At 49.2% G+C, this 14,396-nt stretch overlaps 1 protein-coding gene across 1 annotated transcript in view; it reads right to left on the minus strand.

The window, feature by feature from the left end:
• Positions 1-14,396, minus strand: part of LOC102369999 (rho GTPase-activating protein 27) — a 62,200-nt gene that overhangs the window by 31,090 nt on the left and 16,714 nt on the right. Inside the window, exons 2-4 of the mRNA XM_025207339.1 lie at positions 4,259-4,699; positions 3,638-3,856; positions 593-703 (exon numbers count right to left, since the gene is read on the minus strand). Of these exons, the coding sequence (XP_025063124.1) occupies positions 593-703; positions 3,638-3,856; positions 4,259-4,699 (771 nt within the window). The remainder of the gene's footprint in view (positions 1-592; positions 704-3,637; positions 3,857-4,258; positions 4,700-14,396) is intronic.

Here is a 14,396-nt window from a genome sequence, read left to right on the forward strand (position 1 = left end):
AAACTAAATCATACTGGTGTTCCTGACCTAGAACACTCCCTTTCTTGAATGTCAGCTCAGGCTTAGATCACTCTGCCAAGATCAGGACCCAGGAAACTTTGTACATGTCCCTGTGGTTACCAGGAGGGATTGTAGTTCCGTTCTACTGCACCCCTCGAATGGGAGAGCCCTGGAAACTAGAACAACTGCCTTGCATTTGTCTGCAGAGGTGCATATAGGGACCATGGAAGTATCCCTAGCCTTTGCTGGCAAATGGTGTAAAAAGTTAGAATTGTCATCAAACCTGCTGACAGAACTAGAAGAAAACACCTGGACACAGGGTTTCTGACCATCGTAAGCTCACCAAAAAACCAGCATCCTCTCGGAGCCATCAATAGGTCATCAGATTGATAAGGCTTAAGGGGATCTCCATCCTACGTCTCAGCCCACCACACCACACAAATGATAATGCATACACAACCCAGCGTGATCACTCCAGACCACCCATCCATAACTATTCTGGGCAAATAAATATCAACAAGAATGAGAACCCCTGGCAGGCTCCCTTTTAAAGATCCTTTTCCTGCATGTTTGCAGCACAAAACACACTCACCTTCTCCTCTTTCTGTACAAGAAGTGCTGGAATGATGTTGTAGCAGCCAGCAAAAGGGCTGTCTTGATTGGACCCACTGCTTGCTGTCCGGTGATGGCCTGGGACAGAGACCTGAGAAGGGATGCAGACTGGTTGCTGACATTCCTTATCACTAGCAATATTACAGTGCTTAGAGGCCCCAAGCAATGCCAAAGCCCCATCATGTTGGGAACTGCACACAAACGTAACGGACACACATGTTCTCAAAGTGATAGCAGCTCATGTCGGTGAACCCAAAATAGCATTAAACAAGATGATTTGGCTTCTGCTAGCAGTACAGCTGCGGCAACCCACAGCTCAGTGCAGGTTAGCTATCCAAGGACCTGCTCAGCCCCTCCAGCAGGTTTTGCAGCCAGCACAGAGTCCCCTGCTCTTGCAGCTTAGCAGTGCATAAGCAGCCTTCACAGCAGGGACCACTATGTCCCCAGCAAGCCTAGGCTAAGCAAAAGGGGCTGGAAGAGAACAGAAGCTCCTCAGAAAGAGACTGCAATTGGCCTTTAGATACTCAGCTGATCAGTGATGGAGCTGGAAGCCAAACCAAATCTGACTATTGGCCCACACTGCCTCCCATTTTCCTGAAAGCTTCCCATCCACCCTCCCTCCTCACATCTCTCCTGCCATCTGTGAAAGACTTCCTGATTGAACCTGGTGGACAAGCCACATTAGGTTATCTGCCGGCCACATCCAGACTTCTGCCCTGACCTCTGGCCAGTGACGGATAGTGTGGCACCTGGCTGGTTGTGCCCACCGGCACATAGTATTAGTTAGAATTGCTGGATGCTAAGGTCACAGCCGGAGCCAAGGTCAGGGCAGCAATACTAATACTCTCAGCTAGGCCACATTTCAGCTCTTAGAGATCAGTTTGGTGTCAATAAGAATCCCTGCAGCTGTGGGGAACCCCAGGTTAGACACACAGCAGGTAAAGCAGCATTTGCTGCTTTTGCTTTAAAGGTGCTTGACATAACTCTAATGAGCAAGTCCCATGCTAGCACAATGAAAAAGTGCTCAAGGGGGGTGCATACCTCCACCATGGCCCCTTCCCAGATTTAATCATCCCAAGGGTTGCTGTTTCTGGCCAGCAGGAGCCCTGCTAGATCAGTTCCTCCTGTCCTGTAATGTCCATTTCCACCCTTAGATCCTGTCCCTCCAGGTATGTTTGCACAGAGCTAGGGACATGGGTGCAACCCACTCCCTCCCAACAAAGACCTGCTGCTCTGCACTGATACGAGTCTTGTGCTGGGCAGGCACCAGAGTAGGCCATAGGCTTCAGGTTTTGCCTGTGCTGTGTCCATCCAGGATGATGGGGATGGGGCTTCCAAGCGCTCTTACAATGGCTCTCACTCAGAGGTTCTGAGCTTGAGGCAGAAGTCACCGAGTGAAGGCCCCTGCCCTGCGCTATGCAGTAGGCCAGACCAGATAGTCAAAAAAGTCCCTTTTGGTGTCACCACTCCCAAACATAGGGCCTTACCCAGTACCACCCAACCTGCCCTTATCAGAGTGTTTACACTCTGGGCCCACTTGCCAGTTCCAGGTCACCCCTGCTGCTCCATCATGAAGTCAGGCTCCATTATAATCATACATCCTCTGCCATGCCTGGGCTCCTTGTTTCTCACTCTGCCCTGCCAAAGTGGGAGAATTCAATTTCTACCCTCCTAGGCCAGTCACCTTTTAAGCATCCCCAGCATCTGGTCTATTCATCTTAATCTCCCATTGATTGCACTGGGGAAGAGGTAGGCAACACGTCCCCCAGCTTGTGACAGGCCTGTCTGGCTGCCTGCCATCCCCTTCCTCAGCACCTCACCCTTCCTCCCTGAAGTGGACCCTTTGCCACTGCTGCCTCCAGCCTTGCCCCACTCCTTTAGGAAGACATTTCTGTGGTGTTATTTATATGTATTGTATGGGCCCATCCTAAGATCAGGGCTCCACAGTCAGTGGTGAGGTATAGGGCGTGCGCAGGGGCACCCCTTGACAGCATCATTTCCTGCTTAGGTGATGGGGAGGGCAAGTGAGAGTGCCGGCGCCCCCGCTGAGAGTGCCGGCCAGGGAGTGCAGGCACCAGGAGAAGCAATCCCTGTGCAGCTGATCGCGCCAACCGGTTGCAGGGGTTCCCCCAGCGAGTCGTGCTGGCACTTCCATGTCGCCATGATTGGCCACAGGGCCCCCACCACTGGTCACTGACTGGCTGCTGGAGGGGCAAGTGCCCCCCCTTACTCAGGAGGCACCAGTCACCCATGTCCATAGTGCCAGCCTGGAACATAAGCCAACAGACCCTCAGCCTTGCCCAGAACCAGTGCTACTGCCCCACACCTATGACATTTGTCTTTTGATGAGCACCTCTCTCCTGTTAATGCCCAGTCTGCATTAGTACCCCCCCACTATCACCACACTCATCATTCCTCAGGGTCACTGCATTCACCTCTGGCATGCCATCCATCTCCATCCTCAGCTACACCTTCCGGCCTGAGCTCAATGCTCTCGCTTCTCTTGCTAATTATCAATGCCCAGCCCTGGATCTCCCTTGGCAGCCCTTTCCTTTCATTGCAAAGATCTCTGGAAAAAGCTCCTTGTTCAAGGCACATGAATGCCCTTTGCAGGACTTTGGCCTACCTACAATCCCTGGGTCTTCTTCAGAAACAGCTGAAGGCATCTCGCACAGGGTAGCTAAGCCTAATTATTCTTCCCTTCAAGAGGCTCTGTGTGCCCTCCTCCACCTCTTCACTGAAGCATACCCAGCCTGTGCTCCCATCCTCCATTTCTCTCAAGCACCACCACTGCTCCCTTTCCTTTGCCCTGGCTGTTCAGAGTTGCCCACCATTCCACTTCCAACTTGCTGACGTCTTCCTTAGACACCTCCCCCAACACTAGTCAGGCTCCCTATCCTCCCACCTTCAAACTATGCTGTCTCACCCAGCCCTTGTTCCCTCTCTAATGACTCTAGCCTCACCCTTCCCAACCAACTCTGAGGGCAGGCAGTCACTGCTCTTGCGCTGTGGCAGTACTACGTACCGTGTCCAAGGCATAAGTGCCTGGATAGAATGACTGTCCCTCGGGATTGTTCTGGCCATGCCAGCCTGGAGGTGAGCTCAGGTCCTCAGAGTGCCTCGGCGTTGGAAAGTAATGGCAGGCACCATGCTCATAAGACCCCACCGGGGAGTAGTCTTCCTCAGGGTACCCCTCTGCCTCATCAGGAGACAGGTCTGGATAGTCTGTTTCTGGAGTTGGCGGCTGAAAACACAACAGAGGTCAGCTCTGCACACCTCTCCTTCCCATAGCTGCCATCCCCCCACTCCTGAATCCCTATCCCATCTCAAAAGGAAAAACACAGTACTGTGGTGCACAGGTTCCCCAGTGCCTGGATATCTTTCTGCTGGGAGCTCTCCAAAGCAGAGATATCATCCTCCTGGTAACTCCAAGTCACCTCCAAGGATCCTCTCTGTTCCTGCTGCATCCCCCCCTGCCAACACACACCCAAGAGGCATCCCAAAGTTCCTACCTCTTAAAACCTGCCCCACATGCCCCTCCTCCCCAGCTGATCTCTACTGTGCCCCATTACCGACAGCCTCTGGCTAAGAGTGCCCAATGCACCCAGCCAATATCCCCACTCCCAGGTCCTGACCAGCTGCTCACCCGCTGGTCCATGGGCGAATACTGTGCAATTGCAGGATACATCTCCTGGGAGCTGGGTTCGTCTCCAGCTTGGGGGCGTTCCCACGATGTTTCACCTGTTACTGAATTATAGAAAAAAACCTGTCCGCTGGCTTCATCCATGTGCTGGCACCATTCAGCCAACATAAGGCTGTTGGTGAGAGAGGGCGAGGGAGAGGTAGCAGGACTCACTCCATCTTCTAGGTTCTCAAATGGGGAGTCCCACGTGGTCTCGCCAGTCACCGGGTTGTAATAGAATAATTGTCCACTGTCCGTGTCTGTGTGGGTTTCCCAGTCTGCAAGGCTGCTGCTCAAGTGCTGCTTAGGTGGAGTGGAGGCAGCAGCTGCTTCTGCTTCCTGCTGCAGTTCCTGTATATTCACATACACTGGGGCAGAGATCTTCTCTTTCTCCTCCTTACGGACCTGAGGGAGATGGAAACCGTATTCAGTTTAGCCAGCCAAGAACATTAGATCTGCTCTCCACCCAGGGGGTTGCAGCTTTGGACTGCAGGCAAGGAATTCATGGTGGTAGGAGAGCAATATCAAAGAATATCCCCCTAGTATCAAAAACAGGCTGCCCGCCCCAGTGCTGAGGATGGCCAAAGGGGCAAAGGGTTCTGGAAATAAGACCCGTGTCAGGTAATACCTGCCACCAGTGAGGATATGACGGGGGTCTGGTCACCATGGGATGCAAAACAGTCCTCAGACCAGATTCCCTACCAGTGGCATCAGCCCCAACTGTTCCAACATCGTAAGTCAGGCCTCAAAAAATCATGGACTGCCAGTTAAAAAACAAAACAGACAAACACCCCCTCCAATTACTGGGACTTCATAATGAAATTACATTTTGGGCAACATTGCCTCCTAACCCTAGACTCCCCTCTCCTGGTTAGGCTTCAGCTTCACAAGAACTTCTAACACATCACCCCAAGGGCAGGCTCAATTGCCCCAACTGGGCTTCTTGCCAGCCCCTTTGGACCAACCCCAGCACTGCTGGGCATAAGGAGGCCAGAAAAGGACCTGTAAGAGCCACAGTGCTAAATCCCCTGCTTTAGCAGGTACTACATCAGTCTTTCACCAGCTGATCACATGCCATTTCAGTAGTTAGGCATTTTGCACCCCTGCTACTCCAATAGGAATGCTGTTCAGAACCTCACTCCGACATGCATACCAGCCCCTTGCAGAGCATTATCTTGAAGAAATTAAATCTCGATTCCTTCACCACTACAGGTGAAGCTGACTTCAATTAGAGCTGACTGTCCGCACACAATTAGCATGGAAGAGAAGAAATTTGGTCAGAAACCAGTTTCTCATTTCCCACCTGAATCTTGTGCCAACATGGTTCTTTCACTTAAACAGCCCTTCTACCTTCTCAGGTGATTAGCCCCCCTTGATGTATTTATAAGGAACAATTGCATCCCCTCCTTGCCTTGGGTTTCCCAAGCTCAACCAGCCCAGGTCTCCTAGTCTCCTCTCATACAGCAGGCTTTCCATTTGCCTAGGGACCCAAGAGTCTCGCTCTATACCTGTTCCTGCCTGAATTTACCTTTCCTATACATGAGTGATCAGAACTGGACAGAGGAGGTTGCACCAATTTCTTGTACAATGGCATTAACGTGTTCTTATCTGCACTGGAAAGACATCACCGAGTACATCCTAGGATCAAGCTGGCTGCTCATATTCATCTCCTGTTCAACTACTACATGCGGGGCTTTCTTCTCCTTTGTCTTTTCTAGTTGAGTGCCCATCTTACAGCAGCCACTCACTCTCTTTAGTCCTTCATTAACACTACTACACTGCTGACCCCCTCTGACTGCCCACCCCAAGCAGCCAGCTCCTCCCCTGCTCCTTCCCCCCCACCATCCCCAAGACCCACAACAGTCATGCCAGCCAGTGTGGCAGGCTCCATGACACCATCTCTTGATTCCCCAGGGCATCAGACTGCTGCACTCTGGTAATCCTTGCTCTAGTGGGACCATTGCAGCCTGATGGATTTTAGACTGGCCTCGAGGTCCCTGGACACACTGGGGGTTTGTAATGAGTAAAAGTGACAAAGTTATTGGTACCAGCTAAGCAATCAACATTCTGGCCCCATAACCTTCACTTCTCATTGGCTAAATGCCCCCCTCCCCGCCTTTAACTAGTCGCTGTTTTTGCAGACAGCATACTTTGTACATATATGGGAAGAAAACAATTACCTTACAAGACTCCTTGTAAGGAAAGAGCTTAGATAAAATTCACCAAGAGGCTGCAACATTCAACATGAAGTTACAGGGATATAAAAATAGTGTCTAAGGGCCTATAAAAATAGTAGCATAATAAGGCTGTATCAGCGTGGTAGGCAAGGATTTCTTGGGGCATTATTTAATTGTACCAACTATGCAAAGCATCACCCTAAGAAGTCTTTGCCTCTTGCATAATTTCTGGACCATCAGCATGGTAGGGCACTGGGGAACCAATACCTGGGCCACAGTCATTCCCACAAAAGGGAAAGGGAAGGATGTCTTGGGTGTTTAGGCATAATCCAGGGACGTGGGCAACCCAAGTAATTCCCCGCTCTACTGCAGACCTCTTACGTGATGCTGAGCAAATCGCTTAGTCCTTCTATGCCTCACTTCTCATTGGGACATGGGGATCAGAGCACTGCCCTACTCTGACAAGGGATTAAAAACTGAAGGGTGTTCAGACACTCAAATGAGATGTGGGACACCTAGATGTACCTCCTTGAGGTCTGTACTAATGTTAGCAAACTGTTTAAAAAAGAAAGAAAGCCACCCCCCTACTCCCTCCTCACATGAACTTAAAACTAATCTAAAATTGTTTTGCAAAGACAAAACCTAGAACTCAATCAAGCCCCTTATTAGCGTACTTAAATGTGGACACCCCAGCTCAGCTTTTCAGTCCAATCTAATTTAACATGAAGATCATACAATGAACTGGGGTGAATCAAGGAAGGAGTTTGGGATGCCAATTTTTAAGAGCCTTTTTTTTTTTAAATTGCACACATTTGGAAATCTCCTAACAACAGAGGGTGGGTTGCTGTAGGTGCTAAGGTGCATGGTTCAGAGCCCAGAGGTGGCAAATTTGAGGCCGCAGCAGAAGCGCTCATGGCATGGCCGGTCAGAATCCAACCCATCTCTGAATTTTTTAAAATATCTTGTCACAAGGACACCAAAAGGGAAACAACAACAGGAACAAGGAAAAAGACAAGGGCTCCCCCCCTCCACTTGCCTGTTGTGGTTTACAAAGTGTTTTCAGCAAGAGCAATAACTACCTCAATGACTTTATTGGTAGTCTGTTCTAGCACTTTACTGGAAGCAATCACATGACCAAAGGAAATGAGTGATAAGACTATACATTTTTTTGCCCTTTGGTCTTTCTCCATCTTAGTGATTCCAAGGGTTATTGGAATCATAACAGGTACAGTTTGCACCTACAACAGCTGACCACGAGCTACCTGGCTCTTATCAGTGTGGGAGTGCCTCAGCTATTCCACATCTGGCTCCCTTATGGTGACAGAGCACATGCCTCCAACTCACCCAGAGGACATTCACATCCTTTATTGGCCTGATTTTCTGCAGTCCCAAAGAGGTGAGCTGAGACATGGAAGCAGACTGCGGACCCCCGGCAGGCCCAGCTGATGTTATCAGGCTCCAAGCAGGAAGGAGTAAGGGCCCACCTGTGCCGATCTGATTGCAGGAGTAGTTCTCTTGCCCCATTTCCTCCACTCCCATTTCTTCCTGTTTGTGCTGCTGTAGCACCTACCAGCCCCAACTGAGATGAGGAGCCCATGGTAGCAAGCGCTATCAAGACAATAAGCAAGAGACGGGCTTTGGCTCATAGAGGCTATAAACCCAAGAGGGGGAGACAAAAAACACGATACACATCCAAGCTCAGGCACAGCCAGGAAGACAGCCTCAGTCGCCCGTCTCCTGCCTTTTACCCTAGCTCCGATGTCATTCTGTCTCCACCAAGGCTTCCTAAACATGTGCAGCTGCACCACATATCTCTGCTCCCAAGACAGGCAAATGCAAGGTGAAACTCATTTCAGCACGGCTCGTCCATGATGCTCCAGACCCTGTATTATTGGCTCCCTGTCATTCGCAGGAGCCCTGCTTTGGCAGGGTCTGTTAGACTTATCAACATGCTGTTTACTTCCTCTACCCACTCAAACCACTGGGGGGAAAGTCAAAAACAAAAAGAAAAAAAAAAAAAAACAACCCCCCCAAAAACCCCAGGGCCAGTCTCTTAAGCAGTGGTGGCGACTGACTGAACACCTCTCCACCGATTTAAACACAATCCGCGCCACCACAGCCTTTTGTCACAGGCCTACAAGCAAGGTATCTAGGACTGCAGCAGCTTCTGCATTCAAGCCAACACATCTGCCACCTGATGCGACTCCCCCAGACTCTTAACCGACGGCTAACTGATGCCTACCACCCAGCACAGTCACCCTTTGTAGCTTCAGACCTTACTGAGCTGCTGGGACTCTCAGTCCCAATGATAATAGTCAGTTCCTCCTTCAAACTCACTGAGGTCTACGCTTCCATACCTTGGATGTGCCAAGCAGACGTGAGAGCCTGCTCTTAGACCTGCGTAGTGTGTCCTCCATCGTCAAGGTCCCAGCACCTCCCAACAAGAGTGACCACAGAGCCCAAACACCAACTCATCAGCCGGTGGGATTCATCCAGAGGCAAAAGAAAGAGAAAGCGCTCTTCTGAACCGGCAAATCAGGAGACGAGGGGCGCGGACAAGCCAGAAAACAAGAACCTGCCCTGATATGGGCCTTGCAAGTTTCACACGTTTCCTGTTGGGGTTTGTGGGAACGGAAGAGTTGCCATGGTTACAAAAGTTTTCAGTTGTGCCTGTGTAGTTGTGTGTTGACATTTGGCCTTCTCTCGCAAAGCTACGCTTCGGTGTTTGGAAGCAGCAACTCCTAGGGACCCTCTCGCATCTTGCCGAGATGCTGCCTCCAGGGAAGGGGCCAAAAATTTTACCTTTGTGAAAAGGCACCTTTTCCCCCCACCCCTTTTTTATGAAGTCATTCAGCTCCAGGAGAGTGCCTCTTCTTACTGGGAGAGCAGGCAAACTGCAGCAGTGCCCCAACACAGCCAATCATGAATACCCCTGATGGAAAATATTGTAATACCAGACACCCCCCCACTAGTACAGCTGGAGGGAAAAGGCATTATCTAGTAACTAAAACGTGCTGCCAGCCATATCATCACCCAACCAGCAGGTGCACCATATAATCCAGGGGTGAGCAAAATGTGGCCCGCGGGCCAGATGTGGCCCACCAGGTCATTCTGTCTGGCCCACAGGGCTTAGAAAATTAAATAGTTATCTACCCTGGCTGCCTGTCATGTGGCCCTCAATGGCTTGCCAAAACCCAACAAGTGACCCTCCACCCAAAATAATTGCCCGCCCCTGATATAATCCCTGGATCAGGTAGAGGGGGACCTGGAGGCTATGTTGGGGCAAGAGCACCTGGCCAGAGGCAACAGCCAAAGAGTTGGGAGCAGATGGCAGATAGAGGGGGCATAGTCTCCAGAATAGGAGCAAGAACAGTGCACCTGTTATGGAAGGGCAGTGCAAACTGGTGCCAGTGAGATCACAGACTGGAGAATGGGCTGGGTGAGTGGGTCTACTGGCCAGGGATTCATTGCCTCTGACAGGGATGGCTCTGTCCCGTACTCCTGCAGTAGGCTGTAGCTACTATACTCCTCATGCCTATTGCACACATGCCGCTTGCTCCCAACATACAGAACATGTGAACGTTTCTAGGATTCCCCCCACTGACTGGGGTACCTCCAGTCCTCGCCTCTGATCGCATGGTGTGCCAGCCCCCCATCAAGCCTCTCCAATGTACCAGTATTCTGGATGCATGATGGCAGGACACTAAAGCACTCACTGGAAACTAGCTTGTACTTTGGACAGTGCATCTTTTTGGAGCATGCCAATACAATTGACCCTTATTTAAAATTTGACTTTAAGGTAAGAGCAAGGGGGGGGGGGGGGGGGGGAGGAGAAGAAAGGGTGTTAACATACCAACTAGGTGTGAAAGGGCATGAGTTCACACCAGTGTCCTGAGGAGAGCAAACAGAACACAATGCACAAGTTAGCAAAAAAAGAGAAGAGCAGCGCAGAGATTACACCCCGGGCTGCCCCCTAGCATCCCAGATTAAAACAAGAACACAATGTAAAGTGATTTTTGACTGAGTCTGCAGACAGCCAGGTCTGGGAACATTAAGAGGTATGTTTGCCTCCATTCACCATGCAGCATTAACTTTGGACTGTGCCGGTCACAAGTTAGCAGTTACCAACACTGCTGCTGGATAAAACAGCCAAAAAAGAGGCAATCGTATTATGCAAATCTATTACAATCAAGGTCTTATTCTGTTATGAGTACTTGAAATAAGGGTGTCCACCCATACCCAACTCCTCTCTGAGCAGGGAAAGTTGCAGTATCAAGAGATACAATAGGAATAGGCAAAAGCAAAGTATGATTAAGCAAGTCCATGTATTTCTCTAACCCTCAGAAGCACGATCTTTTACAGGTGCTGTGCGCTAGCCCCAGGGAGTTCACCTACACTGAATTCCCAAACCTGTCATTGTGATCCTGTCATACAGTTCACTTTGTGCTTTTGTGCAAGTAGCACAGACTGATATTTGATATTTCAGAACAGAAAAGATGCTCCTGCCCCAGGTGTTAGCCCAGACTGTAAACCACAATAGCAGTTTTCATCTGCTTCCTTTAAGTCGACATGGTAAGTCAGGGCAGAAGCTAGTCAGAGATATTTGGAAAGGGAGCGTGGTCAGGTGAAGTGGTGACAGGCATCTAGAGGGATTCTAAGAAAGCTCTCTGATCCCTTGACTAATTTAAAGAAAAGTTATGCAACTGGAGAGGCTTGAAATAACACAGATTTTTATAGGGAACTGATTCACAATTGAAATAAGATACCAAGGGAAGTGGGGAATTCCCGATCTCCTGCCATTTTCAGGTCAAGAGTGGATGCCGTTATGAAAGACGCTGTAGCCAGATGCAAGTCATTGGGCTCAATCAATGCAAGACTAACTGGGTGAAGTTTGATGGAGATCAACCCAGATGCACAAACCCCAAGCCTCAGGGGAAACCAATAGTATCTGGGGTTTGCCAAACAATCTTACAAGATTAGCAAGAGAAGGGGACCCAGTGACTGTGATAAATATGGGGTTTATTTTGCCTGGCTGAGAATTAACCAGTTGTACCAACTCCTTTATTTCAGATGAAAGAACTAGAGAGTCCACTCCAGAGTTGAGTCATGGAAGTGCAAAGGTACATTTTGTTCGCAAGCAAGAAAGGAGATTTCTTATCTTCCACACTGTCTCACTCAGTGCTGTGTACAAACAGCCAGCTCTAACTTAATTTAGCTTCATCTCAGCAGTAAATGTGAGGCATACAGATTTAAATGTCTTCCAGATAAACAAAGCCTCAGTATGGGGAAAAAAAAAAAAATGCACATGCACTCTCCAAGAAAGATTGTGGATGAAACTCTCAAGACCTGTATTTGCTAAATTTGACCTTGTGCTTTGCAGTCATGCAAAGCAAACCAACCCATTTCAAACTCAAAATTTCCTCCAGATCCTTAAGAAGAAAGTTATATCAGCAAATAAATCTTCCATCCCCAGTTAAAACACTGTAGCAAAGCAGAGTGAGTATAGAGGAAAAATCATGGCTGTACGCAAGCTCTAGAGTAAAAGAACTTTATGCAAACTGCTGACTCGATTGCTTGAAAGTTAGGAAATGCCAATGTTAAAATTGCCCATGTAATTTTAAGTCTTATGGGTATGCATTATGATACAGTTTTTCATTACATAATTGTAGCTGGGTTTTTTTTCCCCCCATGGGACCTCTGCCACATTCAATGCACAGGGGATTACACAGCTGTTCACCATTTCTTTTTCATTCAACACATAGCTCTCTTGTACACCAGCCAAACTCCCCACTAAAAAGAAAAACTCCTCAGGGCCCTTTCTTTAGCGTTCATCACAGCAGTAATCAAGTGCTGCATAAATATTATGGAATTTACCTTTGTGGCACATGTATCATCATCCAGAAGGGAAAAGGTAATTAAGGACAGAGTTCATGAAAGTATCAATGAGTTTTAGGCATCTTAGTTTCCAGCTGTCTGAAGAAGGGTACTGATACTTGAAATGCAAGTAAATACTCAGTGTTTTTGCCAGTCCTGCTTCAAGTTTAGCAGACAGCAAACAGGGCGCACAGAATTAGACCTTAAGCCTTAGCCCTTGGGAAAATGTTACCATACCTGCATAAATAAGATGAGATTGAAGGCAGAAAGTAAAGGCAACGTGGGGGTAACAGCTGTTCTCCCTAACTACCCTTCACTAGAATAGACCCTACTCCCATTACCTAACCAACACTCTCTTATTCCCAGCCCCATCCAGCTTCCCAACTAAATTTTCCCCTACCCCAAACATGCACTTATAAAATCTAGTCTCCAAAAAAGGAAAGGGGGGGGAAGCAAAGCATGCCCCAGGCCCTCACCTGATAGAGAGCAGTTTCCAGTTGCAGGCAGATGCCAGCCATTGAGGAGGTCCTTGTTCCTAAACAGCTTCTACTTAATCCACAGCCCTTGCAAGATAGGCTAGGAAAAGCATGCGCTGCACTAGCAACCATTTAGAAAGCCAATCATTCTAGCACTGACTGCAGGTGGTGTATCCAACGGCACTGTATAAACAGGGCTTGCCACCTGCTTCCTTCCTCCAAAGCAGAGTAGTGAGAGGGAGTGGCACAAGCTGGTCTCTGCACATTACAGGAGCTGCTAGGATGAGCTAGCTGGGTGCAGGAAGAGCATTCATTTGAACCTGTTACAATTTCAAACTGCATGTCTGTGCCTGGGGCATCATGAGCCTCCCCCCTGCTCAGTGCTGTGTACTCCAAGAGAAACTATGCCGTTTCCCTGAAGATCACCTAGGCCACGGTGCACAACAGGGAGCTCCTGTTCTTACCCGCAGGCCCTGGCAGGCTGGTCTGGTCCTGTATTTTCCATATCCATGACCCTTAGAGCTGAGAGCACTAAGTAACTTGCAGCAAACGTGTTTTGCTGGATGAGTTACCCACCTGGAACTGTCCCTGTCCTCTTAGATTAGGGGTGGGCAATTATTTTGGGCAGAGGGCTGCTTACTGAGTTTTGGAAAGCCATTGAGGGCTGCATGACAGGCAGCCCAGGGCAGATTAATATTAATTTTCTAAAATTTTTAGGGGCCCCACAGGCTGGATAGAATGGCCTAGTGGGCTACATTTTGCCCACCCCTGTCTTAGATGAGTGCTGAGTCTTTGAAGATAGCCCCTGTGAACCCCATGGGGAGGCACAGGGTTGCTGGGGACACATGAGAGCCTAGCTAGGAAGAGAGTGCTGGATAGGAGCAGGCAGGGAGGTGCCAAGAGGGGCTTGGGCAGTATAGCTGATGGGAGGAAGAGATGAGATGGAGAGGGCTAGGCCAGGGACCAGCAGGCAGGTACATGAGACCTGGGCCTAAACTGAAGGCACTTGCTGCCCTAGGGTGGGAGGTCTTGGGTAGCAGCAATGAACCAGGTATATCCTGGGTGGAAGGAACATGCTCGGGTAGCACACTGCAGTGCAAAGCCATTGCTCCGAGGCCTGAGGATAGAGCTCTGAATAATTTTATCAGGCAGCAGGTTTAAAACAAACAAAAAATGTTCTTTTTGAATGAAGCATTAATTAAAAAGGCTTATTCTGCTGTTGGACAAAGCTGCAAAACACCCAGCTACCAATAAGCAACTTGCATCCTTTTCAGAATCAAAGTGTAATTCAGCCCCAGCCTTGTAATGACTCCACTGGCCCTGTGCTAGCAACCATGCACTGAGAGGCGGTATGGGCCCCAGCTGGTCCTCGTCTTCTAACTTCCATAGCTCTGACAGCCTGGTGTTGAAGCTGAGAGGCTGGCTGAATAGTATAAAACCATTTTAGGAAATGGATCTAACACTGGTCTGAAAATCCCACACATTCCCCCCTCCCCTGCCTGCCTGCAGTATCCAAATGTTGGGTAAGCGCCTCTGCAAGATCCTTCACTGGTCATAGCACCACCCTCAGCCCCA

This window comes from Alligator sinensis, unplaced genomic scaffold (genome assembly GCF_000455745.1).
Source record: "Alligator sinensis unplaced genomic scaffold, ASM45574v1 scaffold919_1, whole genome shotgun sequence".
NCBI lineage: Eukaryota > Metazoa > Chordata > Crocodylia > Alligatoridae > Alligator > Alligator sinensis.